The sequence below is a fragment of the Vidua macroura genome, chromosome 13, assembly GCF_024509145.1.
Source record: "Vidua macroura isolate BioBank_ID:100142 chromosome 13, ASM2450914v1, whole genome shotgun sequence".
Taxonomy (NCBI): Eukaryota; Metazoa; Chordata; class Aves; order Passeriformes; family Viduidae; genus Vidua; species Vidua macroura.
Window position 1 is genome coordinate 12,040,680 of NC_071583.1, and position 17,099 is coordinate 12,057,778.

General features: G+C 61.7%; 1 protein-coding gene across 9 annotated transcripts in view; it reads right to left on the bottom strand.

Annotated features, from left to right (window-relative positions):
* The window catches only part of COL7A1 (collagen type VII alpha 1 chain), a 30,950-nt gene extending 21,242 nt beyond the window's left edge, over positions 1-9,708 (bottom strand). For 8 of the 9 annotated variants that reach the window (XM_053989076.1, XM_053989074.1, XM_053989073.1 and 5 more), the window contains exons 1-29: positions 9,633-9,708; positions 7,608-7,698; positions 7,316-7,493; positions 7,079-7,238; positions 6,892-6,985; positions 6,650-6,808; positions 6,284-6,447; positions 6,056-6,185; positions 5,838-5,960; positions 5,157-5,306; positions 4,359-4,478; positions 4,090-4,236; positions 3,806-3,922; positions 3,581-3,730; positions 3,248-3,376; positions 3,016-3,162; positions 2,728-2,853; positions 2,515-2,658; positions 2,308-2,433; positions 2,087-2,233; positions 1,878-2,006; positions 1,654-1,800; positions 1,374-1,493; positions 1,143-1,289; positions 929-1,065; positions 720-846; positions 498-641; positions 272-426; positions 126-167 (exon numbers count right to left, since the gene is read on the bottom strand). In XM_053989076.1, the coding sequence (XP_053845051.1) occupies positions 126-167; positions 272-426; positions 498-641; positions 720-846; positions 929-1,065; positions 1,143-1,289; positions 1,374-1,493; positions 1,654-1,800; positions 1,878-2,006; positions 2,087-2,233; positions 2,308-2,433; positions 2,515-2,658; positions 2,728-2,853; positions 3,016-3,162; positions 3,248-3,376; positions 3,581-3,730; positions 3,806-3,922; positions 4,090-4,236; positions 4,359-4,478; positions 5,157-5,306; positions 5,838-5,960; positions 6,056-6,185; positions 6,284-6,447; positions 6,650-6,808; positions 6,892-6,985; positions 7,079-7,238; positions 7,316-7,493; positions 7,608-7,689 (3,741 nt within the window). In that variant the 5' untranslated portion in view covers positions 7,690-7,698; positions 9,633-9,708. Of the gene's footprint in view, positions 1-125; positions 168-271; positions 427-497; positions 642-719; positions 847-928; positions 1,066-1,142; positions 1,290-1,373; positions 1,494-1,653; positions 1,801-1,877; positions 2,007-2,086; positions 2,234-2,307; positions 2,434-2,514; positions 2,659-2,727; positions 2,854-3,015; positions 3,163-3,247; positions 3,377-3,580; positions 3,731-3,805; positions 3,923-4,089; positions 4,237-4,358; positions 4,479-5,156; positions 5,307-5,837; positions 5,961-6,055; positions 6,186-6,283; positions 6,448-6,649; positions 6,809-6,891; positions 6,986-7,078; positions 7,239-7,315; positions 7,494-7,607; positions 7,699-8,352; positions 8,373-9,632 lie in introns of those variants that run through there. The other variant, XM_053989070.1, reaches the window with a different exon arrangement.
* Between the last annotated feature and the right edge of the window lie 7,391 nt (positions 9,709-17,099).

Here is a 17,099-nt window from a genome sequence, read left to right on the forward strand (position 1 = left end):
TGTTAGAGGCCGGCACTCTTGTACTTAACTCCCCACTTGGCTTCGGCTGTCAGCAGCTAGGGGTCCATGACCCACGCTGAGCATCTGTGGCACGGCACAGCATGGCACAGCCTTGAGAAGCTCACCTTGGGGCACTTCACAGTGCAGGGCTTTGGCTTCGGCACCGGCTGGCAAGAAAAGACAAGCCTGTGTGAACCCAGGGATCAGAGATCCTCTGGCTTACATGGGACTGCTCCCCCTCCACACCCCCCCGAAGTACTCAGGCCCTTACCCTGGTGGAGATGATGGTGCAGAGGTCATCGGTGAGCTCTCCCTCCAGCTCTGCCAGGTTGCCATGGTAGAGGTACCGTGGGTCCTCACTGGTGACCATGCGCCGGAGCTGCTCCCGGTCTGCCCCCTCCATGCCCACTGCCAGCACCTGGACCCCTGAGCAGAGAGCACCCTCAGCACCCCACAGAAGTCCCTGCACATCCTGATGAGACCCTATTAATCCTCACCCCCAGCCTTGACATCCCTGGCCACAGTGATGGCATCATCCCCAGAGGGGCTGTCAGCCAGAATCACCAGCACTGCTGGCACCCCGGGACGGTGCCCTGCGCCAGGACTCAGCAGGTAGGTCCTGGCAAAGGTGATGGCTGCCCCTAGAGAGGGAGAAGGAAGAAGGGACAGTCAGCAGGATCCCGGAAACCACTGCCCCAGCTCCGAGTGCCGCCCCTCACCGATGGCGTTGCCGCTGGGCTCCTCATAGCGCATGGCACGGATCTGCTCCAGCACGGTCGCCAGGTCACTGGAGCGGTTGAGGAGCAGCCAGGGTAGGCTGCGGTAGCTGTATGTGGCCAGGGCCACCTGCAAGGGTGCAGGGCAGCAAGTGGGCACCACAGCCCACCCATGACCCCCCCGTGCCCCCAGTGCTGTGGCAGCAGCCTACCTGTGTGCCCTCAGGGCCCAGGCGCCCCAGGGCGGACACGGTGTTGGAGAGGAGGGTGCGGACAGCGTTGGCACCAGAGGAGCTGTTGCGGGTGCCGTGTACTAGAAAGACCACGTCACCGAGGGCATCCCTGCAGACTGCAGGACAGGAAGGGGTGAAGCCACCACCAGAGTGGAGACAAGCTCAGCCCACCCCTGCAGGGACTCCGCAGTACCTGTGCGCTCACTGATGGACACTTCAGCACCTGGCGCGCTCCCCACGAGTGGCCGGAGGGTGAAGGTGTAGCGCTGGCCCAGGCGCAGCCCAGAGACCTGCTGGGAGCTGGCAGTGCTGGGCAGCGTCCGCCCCTTCTCCCCACCAGCTGCCATCCAGGGGACAGTCAGAGGGATCAGCAAGCCCCTGCGGGGATGTTGCCCACTGTCCTGGGGCCACCCACTCATCTCACCTGCAGGAGGGCTCCAGGAGAGGACATAGCCAGAGGCACCAGGGACTGGGGTCCAGGTGAGAGTCACCGAATCCCTCTGCACCTCTGTCACCCGCAGGCTGGTGATGTGGCTTGGGGCAGCTACCAAGGGGGAGGAAAGGGTGTCCCAGCTTCATGGGGCAGGTCCCAACATGCTCCCTACCCAGCCCAATGCTGGGACAGTCCAGTCCCAGGATGCCCCTCTGGGCTCAAGCCATGTGTCAGGGGGCTTATGCTGCCTTGACTGCAGGCAGTCCCTTACTGGTGATGGCAGTGATGGTGGCTGGCTTGCTCTCCCGGCTCCCTGCCAGGCTGGTGATGCTGATATGGTAGTGCCGGCCCGGTTCCAGTCCCGACAGGGCATAAGAGCTGGAGGTGGCTGGGAGCTGCTGGCTATGCTGGGGCCCCCCTGGCAGGGGCAGAGAGGGGTGAGGGGGTGCGGGTGGGGGCTGGCAGGGATGCAGGGCTCCAGCCAGCTGGGCTTACCTTCAGCCAGACGCCAGAACAGACGGTACCCACTGCTGCCAGCCACTGGCAGCCAGGTCAGGCGCAGGTGGTGCTCCGAGGCCTCGGTCACCTGGAAGCCACTGACAGGGCGTAGGGGGACTGCCTCAGCTGTGGAGTAGAGGGGCAGGTGTCAGGGGCAGGAGTGCCCAGTGCCACCCTGGGGTGATGTCCCCTGCCCCAGCACTCACGGGTGGTGACGACAACGGAGACGGGGTTGCCTTCCCGGTTGCCAATGAGTGCCGTCACCTTCACAGTGTAGGAGACGCCTCCCTCCAGGTTGGGGATGTCAAAGGAGTTGGTGTGGCCAGGAACTTGCCGGCTGTTCTCCAAACCCCCTGCCAAGGACTGTGGCATCAGGACCCCCACTCTGCTGCCCTCACAGCCCTCCCCCATCCCCGTCCCACAGTACCGTCCCTGCGGCTCCACACCACACGGTAGGCAGTGGCTCCCGGCACACCGACCCAAGTGACACGGGCAACGTTGCTCCTGGCTGCCTGCACCTCCAGCTGGGTCACCCTCCCCACCTGCTCCGGCACTGTGACACCAAGAGGGCCACTGTCACCCCTCGTCACAGCCACTGGCACCAGACAGCACTGTCAGGCAGGGGTTACCTCACCTATCCGTCCCGTGGCAGTGACAGGGCTGCCCTCACGGCCATCCACAATGGCTGAGACACTGATGGTGTAGACGATGTTGGCGTGCAGCCCCTCAATGGTGAAGGTGGTGGGGTCAGCAGGGAGGAAGCGGGATTTCTTCAGACCTAAGAAATGGCTGGGATAGGAAGGGCTCCAGCACTGCTGCCACAGCACCCTGTGGTCCATACACTCACCGTCACTGCTTTGCCATGTCAGCAGGTAGCCCCCGGCACCTGGTAGCCCTCGCCAGGTGACCCGCAGCTGGCTGGGACCGGCCTCCATCACCCGCAGATCCGAAATGCTGCCCACATCTGGATACTCTGCACCACCCCATAGCACCACAGCATCACCTTGGGGAATCCAAAGGGACCCCACAGCCAAGCTGCCATCCCAAGGGGTTGCAGGGGGATAGAGACAGCTGCGTGCCACAGTGGGAACATCAATACCAGAACTCCTGGTTCCGAACCCTGACGTGGACTTACTGAGGCGGATGGTAAGCGTGGCAGCACTGCCCTCCCGGCTGCCTGCTAGTGCCGAGACACGCACCAGGTAGGTGATGCCCTCCCGGAGGTCACCAAGCTCCAGGCCCGTCTGGCTGCCTGGGATGCGCCTCGTCCTCTCCGTGCCGTCTGCCGGAGTAGGGCAGTGCAGTGGCTCGGTGTCAGCTGGTCAGGATCCCCCAGGTGCCACCCGTGGCCCTGCCCACAGACTCACCCTGGCTGTTGCGCACCACCACTTTGTACTCGGTGGCACCGGGGACACCGGTCCAGCTCAGCCGTACCCACCTGCCTGATTCCTCAACGAGCCGCAGGTCTGACACAGCACCCACGGGTGCCTCCACGCCTGTGAGGGGACATGTGTGGCACAGCTGGAGCGGCACAGCCTGGAGAGCACTACCCCCATACTCATCCTGGGCTGTGACCAGACAGCTGGGGGTTCTCATGGCCAAGGCAGTCCTCAGGCTGAGCAATGCCCATTGGGACATCCCTCCATGCCAAAGGCTTGGAACGCTGGGGGACAACTCAGGGGACCCACAGCAACACTCACCTGTCTGAAAGGTGGTGACAGGGGTGGCCACCTCCCCACCATCATAGAGTGTGTAGAGGGTGATGCGGTACTCGGTGCCCGGCTTCAGCCCCATCAGCTGGTAAGTATTGGTGCTGCTGGGGAGAGACACTGTTCTGGGGGGCTCTGGTCCTGCAGGAAGGGAAGAATCACAGCCAGTTGCTGGCAATGGAGGGCCCACAGGGGCAACAGGCACCCCGAGCCTACCTGTGGCTCTCTTCCACTCCAGACGGTAGCCACGAGCATCACGGGCACTGGTCCAGAGCACTTGGATGGATGTGGGGCCCAGGATGTTGGTCTGCAGCATCTGGTCTGTACCTGCCTCTGCAAGAGGGACCCCATGGGCCAGGGTACCTTGTGCCACTCTGCTGCCAGCCACCAAGCCCATGTCTCTGGTCCCCGCACATGGCAAGGATAGGGGCTATGAGGGCTGGTCCCTGCCCCCTCCCATCCACAGCAGCAGGATGGCATCACCTGTACCCAACACCTACCTGTCCTCTGCTGCACAGTGGCTGTGGGCCCCTCCAGCTGCCTGAAGAGTGGGGCCACCGTCACCACATAGTCGGTGTTGGGCTGCAGCCCCACCAATGCATGCGACATCTGCCTGGCATCCAGGTCCACCCTGTGCCGGTCCTGCCCTGTGGGAGCCAGTGCAGCAGTCCCTTGGGGAGTTCAAGCAGCAGGCGCCACCAGCTCCCTCCTGTCCTTCCTCACAGGGGCCACCAGCAGAAGGGCCACAAGCTCTGGGAGAGGCGCCTACCTGTGCGGGTTGCCCAGGAGAGCCGGTAGCCGGTCGCACCACTGACAGACTGCCAGGCCAGCAGCATACTCTGTGCTGAGACGTTGTGGACAGTCAAGTGCTGCACGCCCACCAGGTGCCCTGTGGAAGTGAGGTGACTGTCCATCTCCCACGTGAGAGTGGGGCAGGGGGCAGCAGGAAGCACCTTCACCTGCAAACCGCTGTCTTCAGGAAGCCCCCTTGCCCCTGCTCACGGATGCTAACCACACTGAGGTCACTGAGTGCAGCCTGTGCCCAGGCGGCTCCTTCAAAGCATCAAACTCGTGCAAAAGGGAGCTCAAATGTCTTCCTCTTAATGCCTTAAATACTTTCTGTGGGTTAAGACTGCCTGGGGCTGCTGAAGGAATTGGTTTGCCAAAATCTGATGCTTGCAAAGGTGTTGCCCTGGGGCCTCACCCCCACTCCTGCCCGAAGATGCTTTCCAACAGCCTCTGCCCTGGTGGAAACCACACTTTCCTCCCACAGACCACTGTACTCAAACCCTGCATTTTTTCAGTCAACATTTTCTACGTCATGGGAGGAAAGCTCCGGTGGAAACACTCCCAGAAGGCTGCAAAGGAAATTGGGAGCACACAGTGCTGCATCCTGCCCTGGGAGCAACTTTTGGGGCCCAGAGCATCGCCTTGTAGCCATGCTCACCTGCATCCCCATCCCACCCCCACAGGCAGCCAGTAGAGCACAGTGATTGGAGGGGGGCATCCCTGTGCTGGGAACCCATTCCTAACCCTGGCTGGGCCCAGGGCTGGGCACAGTACTCACGTGTCCGGGCAGTGAGGGTGGCAGGGACAGCAGGCTGCTGTGCATAGTGGGGCTGGAGCATCACCACGTACTCAGTATCGGGCTGCAGGTCGCTGAGTGTGGCTGACTGTGCGCTGCCTGTCAGGCTCTTCTCCTCTCTTTGAGGTGCTCCTGGAAGGGTGTGGGGGGCACAGGGACATAGCACACACCAGGCCCAGCAGGGAAGGGGTGTCTGTGGGCCTGCACCCTGCCCTGAGGATGCCAGTCAGTGCCAGGGGTGGGGAGCACCGGGAAGAGGCTGGGACGTGGGCCAGGGCAGGGGCACCCCCTGGAGCGCCCGAGGCCAGGGTGAGGCTGCCAGGTGTGTGGCTCCAACCCCGTCCCTGGCTGGGACGGGGGTCTGCTGCCTGCCCCCCATGTGCAGCAGTCATGGGGGCACATGCCAGGCCCCCAGCCATTGTGCACGCCCAAGCACACACCCTGAACCTTGCACAGGAAGCCTCTGGGTGTAGGAATACACAGGCTGCCTCCACACCTCTGCACACGCACGCGCCCCACACCCAGCGCACGCGTGCCGGCTGCCGTGCTGAAGGTGGGTGGATACACACCCACAGCGCTCATCCATGCATCCCTCTGCCCAGGGGGCTGCACAAAGGCAGGGTGCCCAGGCAGCACCGACCCTCGCACGGACCATCCCCTCACCTTGCACAGTATAGCTGAGGCTGTAGCCCTGGGGAGGCTCGGGGCCAGGCTGCCAGGCCAGCCGCAGAAAGGTTGGTCCAGTCTCCACCACACGAAAATCCAGCACGGAGCCAGCACGGCTTTCTGGAGGCACACAGAAGCAGAGATGAGTCCCCAGCCCCATATGCTGTGGCACCCAATGCCTGCACTCACCCCTCCCTATGGATGCGGACACTCACGGGTTCGTGCTCGGCCAGACACTGACTCGCCGATGCTGTTGGCGTACTGGGCGGTGACAGTGACCAGGTACTCTGTCCCAACACGCAGTCCCCGTAGCACAGTGTTTGTCTCCCGTGGCCCCACGCTCACCTGGGCAGGAACAATGTTACCCCCTCATCTTCCCCAGGTCACACATGGAGCCACCAGGAACCCCCAGGAACTCTGAGCAGTCAGGTGGGGGCACTCACCTCCTGCCTCTCTGCCATGATGGGCTGCCCTAGCCCTGTCAGTGGCACGTACTGCACCCGGTAGCCGGTGATGGGGCCACTGGCTGCTCTCCAGCGGATCTGCAGATGGTTGAGGCCCCGCTCTGGGATCTCCAGGTTGGAGGGGCCAGTGTGGTTTGGCCCACCTGTGGGGTAGCACAGAGGCTGTTAGCTCCACAGTGCATGAACCAGAGAGGAGATATTGCTGTGGCAGCACAGATGTGTGCCTAATGGGATGGGATAGCCAGGAGGTCATTTTGGGGGTGGGTCGGGTGCTAAGGGTGCACAGTCTGGCACCTAGCAGTGTCAACACCTGTGCCCCTCAGGGAGGAGGATGGGGGCCCATACCCAGCAGGCGCAGGGTGCCCCCAACAGTCGTGCACACCCTTCGTGTTATCAGTGGCACCAGTGTGTCCAGCAGCTTGAAATCACCGACATAGAAGAAGAAGGCCTCCGTAGGCATCGAGGCCACACGGATCAGCTCCTTGCGGTCAGCATTCTTAATACCTGTGACAGAGGGAGATGATGGGTGAAGGAAGAACCTGAATTAAGCAGAAGACTCTTTCATGTGGTGCAGAAGCCTCACTCACCCACAGCAAAGACCTTGATGCCCTGGCTCTTCAGCTTCGCTGCTGGCCCCTCGGCATCATCCTGGGACTTGCCATCCGTGATGAGAATGCAGATCTGCAGGGCCAGAAAAGAACTGTGGGATCCAGCATGGGGTCCATGGACCTGACACTTCTCCCCATGTTGCCAGGGGCATTGCTCTGCACATACCTGGGGGACCCCAGGCCGTCGCTGCGTGGGGCCGAAGAAGTTGTCAGCAATGTAGCGGAAGCCAGCGCCTGTCCGCGTATTGCCACCCTTGTAGCTGAGCTGCTGGATGGCCCTCCGGACACTTATGCCATCAGTGTACTGGGAGAATGAGAACTCCACCCTGGGGAGTGCAGGGGGACACTGTCACTTCCCAGCTCTGCCACCCTGCACCCCACATGCCCCCTCCTTTGAGCTCACCGTGGGTCATCACTGTACTGTGCCATGGCAAAGCGCACTGCCTTCTCACCCACCACCTGCACAAAGGGCCCCACCAGCTCCTCCATGAAGGTGCGGACAGCACGGAAGTTGTTCCTTCCGATGCTGGATGAGCCATCCACCAGGAAGGCGATGTCAGCCTCCAGCACATCCTCACACACTGTTGTGGAGCAGTGACAGCACTCAGGGCACAGACTGGCACTGTGGCACATTGGTGCTGAAGCACGATCTTACTGTCCCACCCAACCATGTGGACCCAGTGCTCAGCACCTACCTTGGTTCCTCTTCTGTGCCACGGCAGCTGGAGGATGCAGGAGCGCCGGGAGCACAGCCAGGAGCAGGAGTTGGCTGCTCATCGTGGGAGCCTGCAGGATAGGATGCTGCCACCACAGTCTCACACCAGCCCCAAGCCTTGGGGACAGCAGTTCGGGAGGTTCCTAGCATCACCCGTGCCAGAACGCCTGGCAGCGTTGGGAGAGCAGGGTGCCAGTACCGTTCCAGGTACCCCACGGCGCAGGGAGAGCCCCGCTTCGGGCCGGGACAGGCGGGCAGTAGCTGGCCCGTGCACAGCCGGTGGGGCTGTCCGCGGTGCGGGGGATACAGAGAGCGTCTGGCCCGGCTACAGCCCGGGTTCTGCCTCCGCCACCCCTTCCCCTGCCCCACGCCACGGCATCGGCAGCGGCGCACCCCGGCCGCTGCTGCTCTTGGCCCCCGGCCCGCAGGGGCTCCTCCCGCCCCAGGAAGGTGCTCTAGGGCAGCGGGGGGCCAGCGTGGGCAGCCCTGCCTGCCAGCCCCCTGCCCCGCCGCTTCCACGCGCGCGGCGGCGGAGGGCGCCCGGCCCGGTACCCCCGCGATGGCTGCGCCGGCTCCCAGCCCAAGCACAGCCCGGCCCGAGCGGTGCGAGCCCCGCCGCGGGAGGGTGGGCGAGTGCCCACGGGTGCCCGCGCGGAGGCTCGGACCTGCCCCGCAGTGCCCCCCACCCGCGGCGGGACCCCCGCCACAGCTCCACGCTCACCCACCGCCCCCGCGGGGCCGCTCCGTCCCGCACCGCTCCGAGCCGTTCCGTGCCGAGCCGTGCCGGGCGCAGGCGGTGCCGGCGCGCACCGGCCCCCGGCGCTCCCGCCCCTTTATGGAGGGCGGCCCGGAGCACGGTCCGGGGGGGAGCGGAGCGGCGCGGCCCCCGCCCAGCCCGGCCGCCCAAAGGGCTTTTCCCACCCGCTCCCCTGAGAGGGAAGGAAGGAAAGAAAGCAGCTCCTCAGGCTCTTCCCGCTCCAGTGTCACCTCGAGCTGCCCCGCGGCTGCACGGCGTGCAGCGGCTCCGGGATGGGAACGAAGCAGGAGAGGGCTGGACACCTGGGAACAGTTGCTGCTGGATTTGCCACCGAGACCTCTGTGAGGGGCTGAGTGGGCTCCAGTAAGGCTCAGGGTAGTTTCCCCTCCAGCATCTGCATCTTTCAGGAAGGTGAGCAGCTCTGGCACCTGCCAGCTAGGAGCTGGCCACCCACTTCCACCAACTTCCATCCATCCATCCATCCATCCATCCATCCATCCATCCATCCATCCATCTCAGGGGAATGTGTCCTGGAGACTTGGAGCCTGGATCCAGGCAGACCTGGATGGAGCTGCCACAGGGACTTGAGCCCCTGGCACCATCTGGGTTAAAGCCTGGCTCTGAGCACTAGCCCCGGGAAGGACACTGGTGGTGAAGAGCTGCTCCCCATGCCAGTGCAGCTCCCACGAGGCTGCAGGACAGCCAGGCCTCGTCCAGGATCTTTCCTGCACACACAGCTGGGGGTACCCTAGCACCCATGGTTCTAGTACGGGATCTGTGCTGGAGTCAGCTGTGGGAACATCATCCTGCCCTGCTCAAAACACTGTCTCACAGCAGACTTGTGCCTGAGACCTATCCCAGAGCTGGAGAAACTTGGTGGAAAGCCACTGGTGATGTGGCTGCAGTTGCTGGGAGGAGGCGAAAGGGAGAAGATGCCCAACAAGGCAGGCAAGGACCTTGTGTCGCCCTGGTCTCACTTTCTGCCCCTCCTGTGACTATGAAACAGTCCCCTGAGGCTCCTCCTCAGCCCAGGGTGCACCCTTGACCCTCAGGGTGCTCCTCACCCCCAGGGCACCTGTGGGACCACACTGCTCCTTGGGGCACATCACACAGCACCTCATCCTCCCCAGTGGTGCCTGTGCTCACCTGGGGTTGACCCTGGCTCAAGGAACCTGCCATGCACCCCGTGCCACCTACCCTCTGTCCCCTTGGTCAGCCCGCCTTCCCTGTCCCCAGCACCCCACGTACCTGTGCCCTGCTGGGCACTGCCCCAGGGGCTTCCCTCCGGCTCCTGGCAGGGCAATGGACAGACAGGTCCAAGGGCATCTTCTTGTGGGCAGCAAGAGGAGCAAGAGTGGGGATCTCTGGGGCCCAGGGCCACCTCACAGCTGGGGGCCGGGGGCAGGGCCACCGGCCACCGAGCAAAGATGCTCCAGGGTCGGCTGCAGGCAACTTTCCCAGGCACAAGCTGTTCCCAGGCAGGGGAGGAGCGGCGTTGCCCTCGCTCTTCTTAAAGGTACAGCAAGCAGCGCATCCCTCCTCTTCATTAGCCTTCCTCTCCTTAGACCTCAGCCCTGGCCCCCAAAGTTGGCGGGCGGGTTCTGAAGCTCGCCGTGCCCGCAGGTTTGCCCCTGCCTGCCCCAGCCCTGTGGGTCCGGCCGTGAGTCCAGCATCCTCAGGTCAGGACCATCCCTAAACCCTCCTCCCGCCAGAGCCCGTTTAATGAAGACAGGGCGGCCTGTCCCAATTAGACAAGGGGCTTCGTTAAACAGGGAGCGGAGGGGCCTGCCAAGGGCTCTGTGGCTGGCCCCGGGCCCGGAGCTGGTGGAGCAGCCCCACGGCGCGGTGCCGGCGACAGGGCACGGGCGCCTGGGGGTCACCCCGGCGAACGGGGGCAGCGCGGGGGCCAGCATCGCCCAGCGGGCACCGTAGGCAGCGGCACCGGGGCAGCGACATTTCACAGCCATGCCAGGGGCTCTGCCCACCACCTCGGCCCCCACGACCGGGTCAGGCACTGGTTTGGAGTGGTCCCCAAACCCCAGTCGCCCACGGAGGGCCCGGCAGCATCTTGTCAGCAGTATTCCCCTTGCATGTGCACTGGAGTGGGGCACGCAGGGCTGCTGGGTCCCCAAAACCAGAGTGTCTCCGCCTCCGCGGTGTTTCCCAGCTTCCCTCCGCATACCAGGACCAGGGAAGGAATCTGCGGCCCCCGGCGCGGGACGGTCCTGCCTCTGCAGACGGAGAGCACCAGGTGTGAGTGACTCACGGGCACCCCCGCGCCGCTGCACGCCAGTCCCTCCGGGAACATCCTGAAAGGCTGTAATCCCTTCTCAAAGCCTGGAAGGCTGGCAGCCCAGCCACTAGTCATTGCCACAGCCCAGATCCGGGGTTCCCCATCTCGCACCCAGCTTGGCCCCAGAGCATGCTGATTCCTCTACATAGACACTGAACAAAGTTTGTAGGGCTGACCCTGACCCCAGCTCCTCACCTGTACATGCCAACCTGGTTCCCAAATGACACTCAACAGCTGGCCACATCATGAGACATTCCAGGACAGCTCCAGAGGTGGTCTTTGCAGGGCACTGCCAAGGCAAGCACTAACCCTGAGCCTCACAGGGGTCTTGACACCCCCATGGAAGGGAAGCCCCTGGTTTGAGAGTGTGCACAAGGGAAGCACAGGAGCTGAGCTTCTCCCCGCCCCAGCTTGCCAGGCATGAGGCCTCACTGCTGCCTTAGTGAGAAACAAGAAAATCTTCAGCCCCAGGTGAGGTTTCAGCTCTCTGGGACGGGATGAGTCACGCATCATGGTGAGGTACAGAGCCTGCTCACTCGTGCTGCTGTGGGGCTTTTTGCCCCCATCCTCTGCCCACCCTCTCCACCCACTGCAGCCACTGCCTCTGGTGCTGATCTGACATGGGCTGGGATTCAGCACAACCCTTACAGGATTTTAGTTTTCTGGCCCTACTGTGGTCCTGCAGAGCTCCTCACTCACTCCAGCATGACATAAGCATTCCCAGCCCGTGGGGATGCGTGGGACAGCTCTGGGGCTGCTGGGAGGGAGAAGCCACCTCTCCCAGCACTTTTACATTGGGGAGGGGAGCAGCACGGGGCTAATGCCGAGGCAGGGGAGGAGTGGAGGAGCTGGCCAGAGCCTGGAGGGGGAACCTTGTCTGCCACAGAGGCCAGTTGAGACATGCTCCAGGAATGTCTTCCAGCACCAGCCACCGCCAGCTCCATGATGTGGCACCCAGCCCAGCATGCCAGGAAAGGGGCTCCCGGCTATCACCAGTCAGCTTGGGGAGAGCCCAGAGGGACAGGGTGACACAGTGCAGCCTTAGGGAACGCTTGTGTCACCCCATGGGACAACCCAGCAACCCAAGAGACCACAAAATAGACCAGGTTGGGATATGGCCAGCCCTTACCACCTGCTGACCTATCCTGATGGGTCTGGGGTGGGAAAAAAAGCCATGCCAGCCCTCCAGGCTGCACTTCACAAGGGAAACAGACAGAAACCTCCCAGTTCCTCTGTGCCAGAGGGGATAGCTTAGAGCACCCTCTATCCTGCTGCTGCCCAAGGCCACATCCCTGTGGCAAAAGGAATCAAAGTATAATATCAGGATGAAGTCGTGACCAATGAGCTGCCCTCTCTGCCCAGCAGCTCTTGTAATGTCCAAAGTGAAGGGGATGCTCCTGGTTGTGGGAGACCTCAGCTGCTGTGCAGGCAGCAGCAGTCTGGTGACTGAAGGATGATGGAGGCAAGGTGTCCCACTGTAGCTGACCCCCAAGCTTGGGGTCAGGCTGAGCCTGCTGTGTCCCCCCACCAGGGCTCCCCATGGGGTGGGTGCCTGTCCTGGCTCTCCCACAACTGCTGTGGAGGGATGGAAAGTTTTTTCTGCCTGTAAACTGTTGTGTCTGGAGGCTGCTGCCAGCACAGCTGCACATCAGCATCGCACGAACCTGTGCTGGACTGTGGCCAGGTCCCACTGGCCATGCAAAATGGGCTCAGGAGGGAATGGTGACACCACGGGGATGTGACCCTCCCTTTGGCCAAGTAGTGCAGGAGAAGGCAGCCCTGGTCAGCGTGACTGCAGAGGCCAGACTGCTTCTCAGGAACAGCAAGTCAGGGGAGAGCCAGGCTCCACCAGGGCTCTGCCAAGGGCTGGCAGTGCTTTGCAATGGCATGGGGCCAGCATGCCAGAAAGGGAAGGTGACAATGGGGATGATGGAAGCAGGATAAGGAGCCAGCACCAGTGAATGGGGCTCTAGAGTCCCTAGTTAAAAAGCTGCCCTCAGCTGCATCTTGTGGCTGGGCTTTGGGTGATGCTGGGGATACCCAGGGAGGCTTGGGCTGGGTGTCAGGGACCCAGGGGGAGGCAGGGGGAAGGCGTAAGCAGAATGCAGGCAGGGGCTGAAGTGTCCTATGCTGCAGGTGGCCACACACACAGTCTGGCTCTTCTGCAGGAATCCAGCTCCTCGACTGACTGAGGCACAAGCTGCTGCCCTTCACTTCTGGCCCTGCAGTCCCCACTTGCAGCTGGGTCCGGGCTCAGTAAAATCAACCTGCCTTGCCCTTGAGAATGGGCATGTAGGAGATGGTAGAAATGCAGGAACCAGGTGCAGCAAAGCTCCCCCAGCACCTCTTCATGGGACCAGTGCTGCCTTTTCCTCAAGCTGACAGCCCCATGGGGTGCTTATGCCCCGGAGATGCCCAGCCAGCCCAGCACATGCAGCTATGGAAAGGAAACTCCTGCTTCTTTGTAGGGGCAGATAAAAATTCCCTGCCTTGGGGTTATGAGGATTGAGGAGCTCCCAGCGCAGTCCTGGCTGCAGGGTTTGCAGGAAGCAGCAGGCAGTGGCTGGCAGCACCTGGGGCACAGCCGGGCGTGGGGTGCACGAAGAGAGACCCAGGGACCCATTGCAATGCAGGAGCGGGGACTGGCAGGGCAGAGGGAGCGATTTCCTCTCGGATGCCTGCAGGAAGGAGGAGATGAAGGGAAGCCGAAGGAGAGCTGCCAGCCCACGTCACACACACTCGGGGCATGTACGGGCTGGGTCGAGGTGTGCAGAGCGTGACTCGACACGCTGGGTGGCTGAGCCAGCCCGTGCCCGCCTGCACCCACCAGTGCTGCCCAGCCCGCCTGCCCAGCCCTGCACTCTGCGGGGCTCCCCAGGGACCGGTATTGTCGGCAGCCCAGCGCCTCGGGCCAGGCGAGAGATGCAGAGGTGAAAGGTGGCATTCCTGCAGCCAGAGCCTGGGAGAGCAGCTTGGGGCAAGGCCAGGTCACTGGTGCTTCCCTGCAGCGCCGGAGAAAGCGAGGAAATCATCTTACCTGCAAACACCAAGGTGCCACGCCTCTGACCGCCTCGAGCCCTCACCAGCATCCCTCCAAGAAGGTGTGTGGCAGATGGGACAGGTCAGGCCCTGCTGGGTGCTGGGGGGCTGTCACAGCAGGGGCTGCTCCTGGCCTTGCAAAGTGCTCTGCCCCAAATTTGGCTTCCAGGGGCACCATGGCTTCAGGGGACTGGAAGGGCACACAGGAGCAGCAAAGCAGGTGTGTCTGCAGGAGGCCAGGACAGAGCCCAGACCTGCAGAGCCAGGGCACTTGCAAGAGGAACACAGCAGCCCCTGTCACACGGGGGAACAAGCTGCCCATGAGTTCCCAAATCTTTGTCCCCCATAAGAGTGGGACAAGCACCATGAAGCCATGGCTGCCCCATCCCTCCTTCATAACACATGCTGGGAGCAGATGGTACAGGGGTAGATGGGCAAGGCAGCACCACCTTCCCTGCACATGGAATCTGTTCTGCTGCCTAATCTTGAGCTTCTCTGGGAAATGTTGCCCAGCTCCCAGCACAGCACCAAGGACACAAGGCCAGCTGAAGGCTAACCCAGCCATGGGAGCCCCCATGGACGCTGGAGAACCTGCAGGAGAAGGCAGCAGCATGGTATGGGGTGCTGGGAGGGAGTAGGGTGGTGACAGAGGCTCACAGCAACTGCCAAGCAGGGGGGAAGAAAGGCAGAGAGGCAGCATGTGGGCCTAGGGAGCTGGAGCTGTTCCAGGGATGCTGCCAGCTATGCTGCAAGAATCTGCTCCTTGCAGGAGCTTTGCACAGCTTGATGGGGCTGGGTATATTTGTTCTTCTTTTCAACAGCAACAACAGATGCCTCCCTGGCTGCAGGAGCTCAGGATAGCTGTATTCCCAGGGGAGAAGTGTTGCCATGAGGAATACCTTGGCTATTCCTCGTGAGTGCCAGTCCTCAGGGGCCTCTATCCCAATTCCCAAGGATGGATATGCTGGACCTCTGTCCTAGGACCCTGCTGCTGCACCACAGCTCACAGAGGACTGACACTGCCTTCCCAAGACATGGAAATAACAAGCCACTAATGCCTTATGCTCCGTCCCTCCTGCTGCCAGCCCACAGGCACTGGTACCACTGGCCCTGGCAGAGCAGCACGCCAGCTTGTGCTCACAATGACAGCAAGAGACTCACACTCTGGAGCTGCACGAGAAGGAGTTTGCCCACCTCATCTCACCAAATCCAGATTTCTCACAGCCCCTGTGCCAGGGAAAGGCTGTCTCTCTCTCACTCCTCTTTTGCATGATCCTGCTCTCACTTCCCCACTCCTGCATCTGGGATGCAGGCCTGATGGCTGGGATGACAGGGCGGTTGCTCAATGCTTCCTCTCTGCCTCTATTGAAGTGTTTCACAACCTGCACCAACCTTCATAAAAACTACCTGCAGCTCTATATAAATTTCTGGCAGGACTCATGAAAGAGCCCCTGTCCCACTTTTCTGGGGCTTGGCTGCTCCTTGCTTGCGCAAGGGGAGCCCGGCAGAGCCGTGCGGAGCATCACCCGCAGCTGGAGGGCAGGTGGGAGACGTGCAGCCCAGCAAGGACCTGCAGGCACGTGCTCCTAGGGAGGGGATGGCACAGCTCACACCTGGGTGTGGCAGGGGCCTTGCCTGGGACAGGCAGGGGCTCAGGAAGGGTTTCTTACCACTAGAGAGTTGGGGCCATGCTGCAGCCTCTGGGCAAGGGGCTTTGGCAGGCCTTGGGCTCTGATAAAGGCATGTGGATAGCACAGAGCTCTTTTACCCACACTTGCCAATAGCAGGGGTATGTTGGCTAACAGTGTTGGGTCCCCAGCAGCTGCAGGATACTGCCCTTAATGTTTCACACATGACCAACAATCCATGGGAAGGAGGATTAAGATCTGTTTATCAGTCTGTTAGGGTGGTGAGGAAACTGCAGGGAGCCAGCACCCAGGGAATCAATGCTGCAGGAAGGGTCAGGCTCACCCCTACGTGTGGGGCAGCAGCCAGGCTGCAGGGGAAACTGCTCCAGAGGGATTAATGCAGTTCACGAGACCAGACTTGCCCTGTGTCTCTCCCCCGCGAGGCTGTGCCATTGCTCCTTCAGCTCTTTGGCTGGGTGCCCGACTCCAGAAGAAAGGAATAAAAAGGACGAAGTACCCGCCCTGCCCTGTCGGGTGAATCGCTGTCTGTCACCATGGGAACTCCTCCCTCCCCAGACCTCCCCAGGATGATTTCACATCTCGTCGAGCAGGAGGGTGCGTCCCCAGGATGGCACAGGGCGGGTGGACACGTACATCCCACACAAGGACCCCACAGTTGTGGGGCAGGATGCTGGGGAGCTCCAGGGTGATGACTGAGCAGCAGGGTGAGAGTCCCAATGGCAATGGGGGTACAATCTGCATCCACATAATGCATCCCCAGAGCAGTGACAACTTAGGGGCTCTCAAGAGCTCCAGGTCCTTGCAGAAACCACATCACCAGCACTTCTGCACCCCTCTGTGTTGTCACTAAGAAGGGAAGAGCACAGCATCCTGTCTCTGCCCCCCCCTCACCACCTTAAGGACTCACCTTGAACCATGAGGACCTCATCCTGCATCCCCCTCAGCAGAGCTGGGGCAAGGTCACCTGTGAGTCACTGCTGCGCGTGCGAGGCAGGAACAGGAGATACTTGTGTTCCCACGTCATAGGGGCTCCTGCCAAGTGCTGCACATCTGGAACAGCAATAAACAAAGCAGGGGAAGCCGCAGAACCAGAGTGGACAGCAGCCGAGAGAAGCAGGGACCTCCAGCCTTGCAGCAGCCAGCGGGGGGAAGGGGTGGAAAAAGCAGAACGGCCACGTGGAGTTGAGATGCTCAAGATTCAAGCACACTTACCTGCCATCTCCTCCCCCTGACAGCCTCTTGGTGTGCCAGGGCATCCTTCATGCCAGGGGAGCAGAGGCAGGAACTTGCCACAGACACATGCTGCTCCAGTTCCTAGAGCCACTCTTCACCAAGCTTCCTGTGAGAGACCCCGGGGCATGGGCAATTATCCCCTCCTGGAAATCCCACCCTCAGTGTTTCATGGGGAACACCAAGCCTGTTTCTCCACCACTACGAGCTTTGCTCAAGAGTGACATGACCTGAATCAGGGGCCATGGGTTTGGTACACAGGAATCTGTACAATGCTGAGCTCTACAGTGCACCCCGATAAACTCAGAGTGCACTTTCCTGAAGCTGAAATACATCCACTGCTAAATCGTGAAGCAACATCACTGAAGTTTCCTAGATTAAACATTCAAATGAGGAAGAAAAAAATCCCCTCCAGAAGAGCCAACTCATTCTTCCCTAAATATAACAAATCAAAGATAAGCAGCACGTTCCCATTATAGCATTATCCAAAAGCCTACTCAGGAT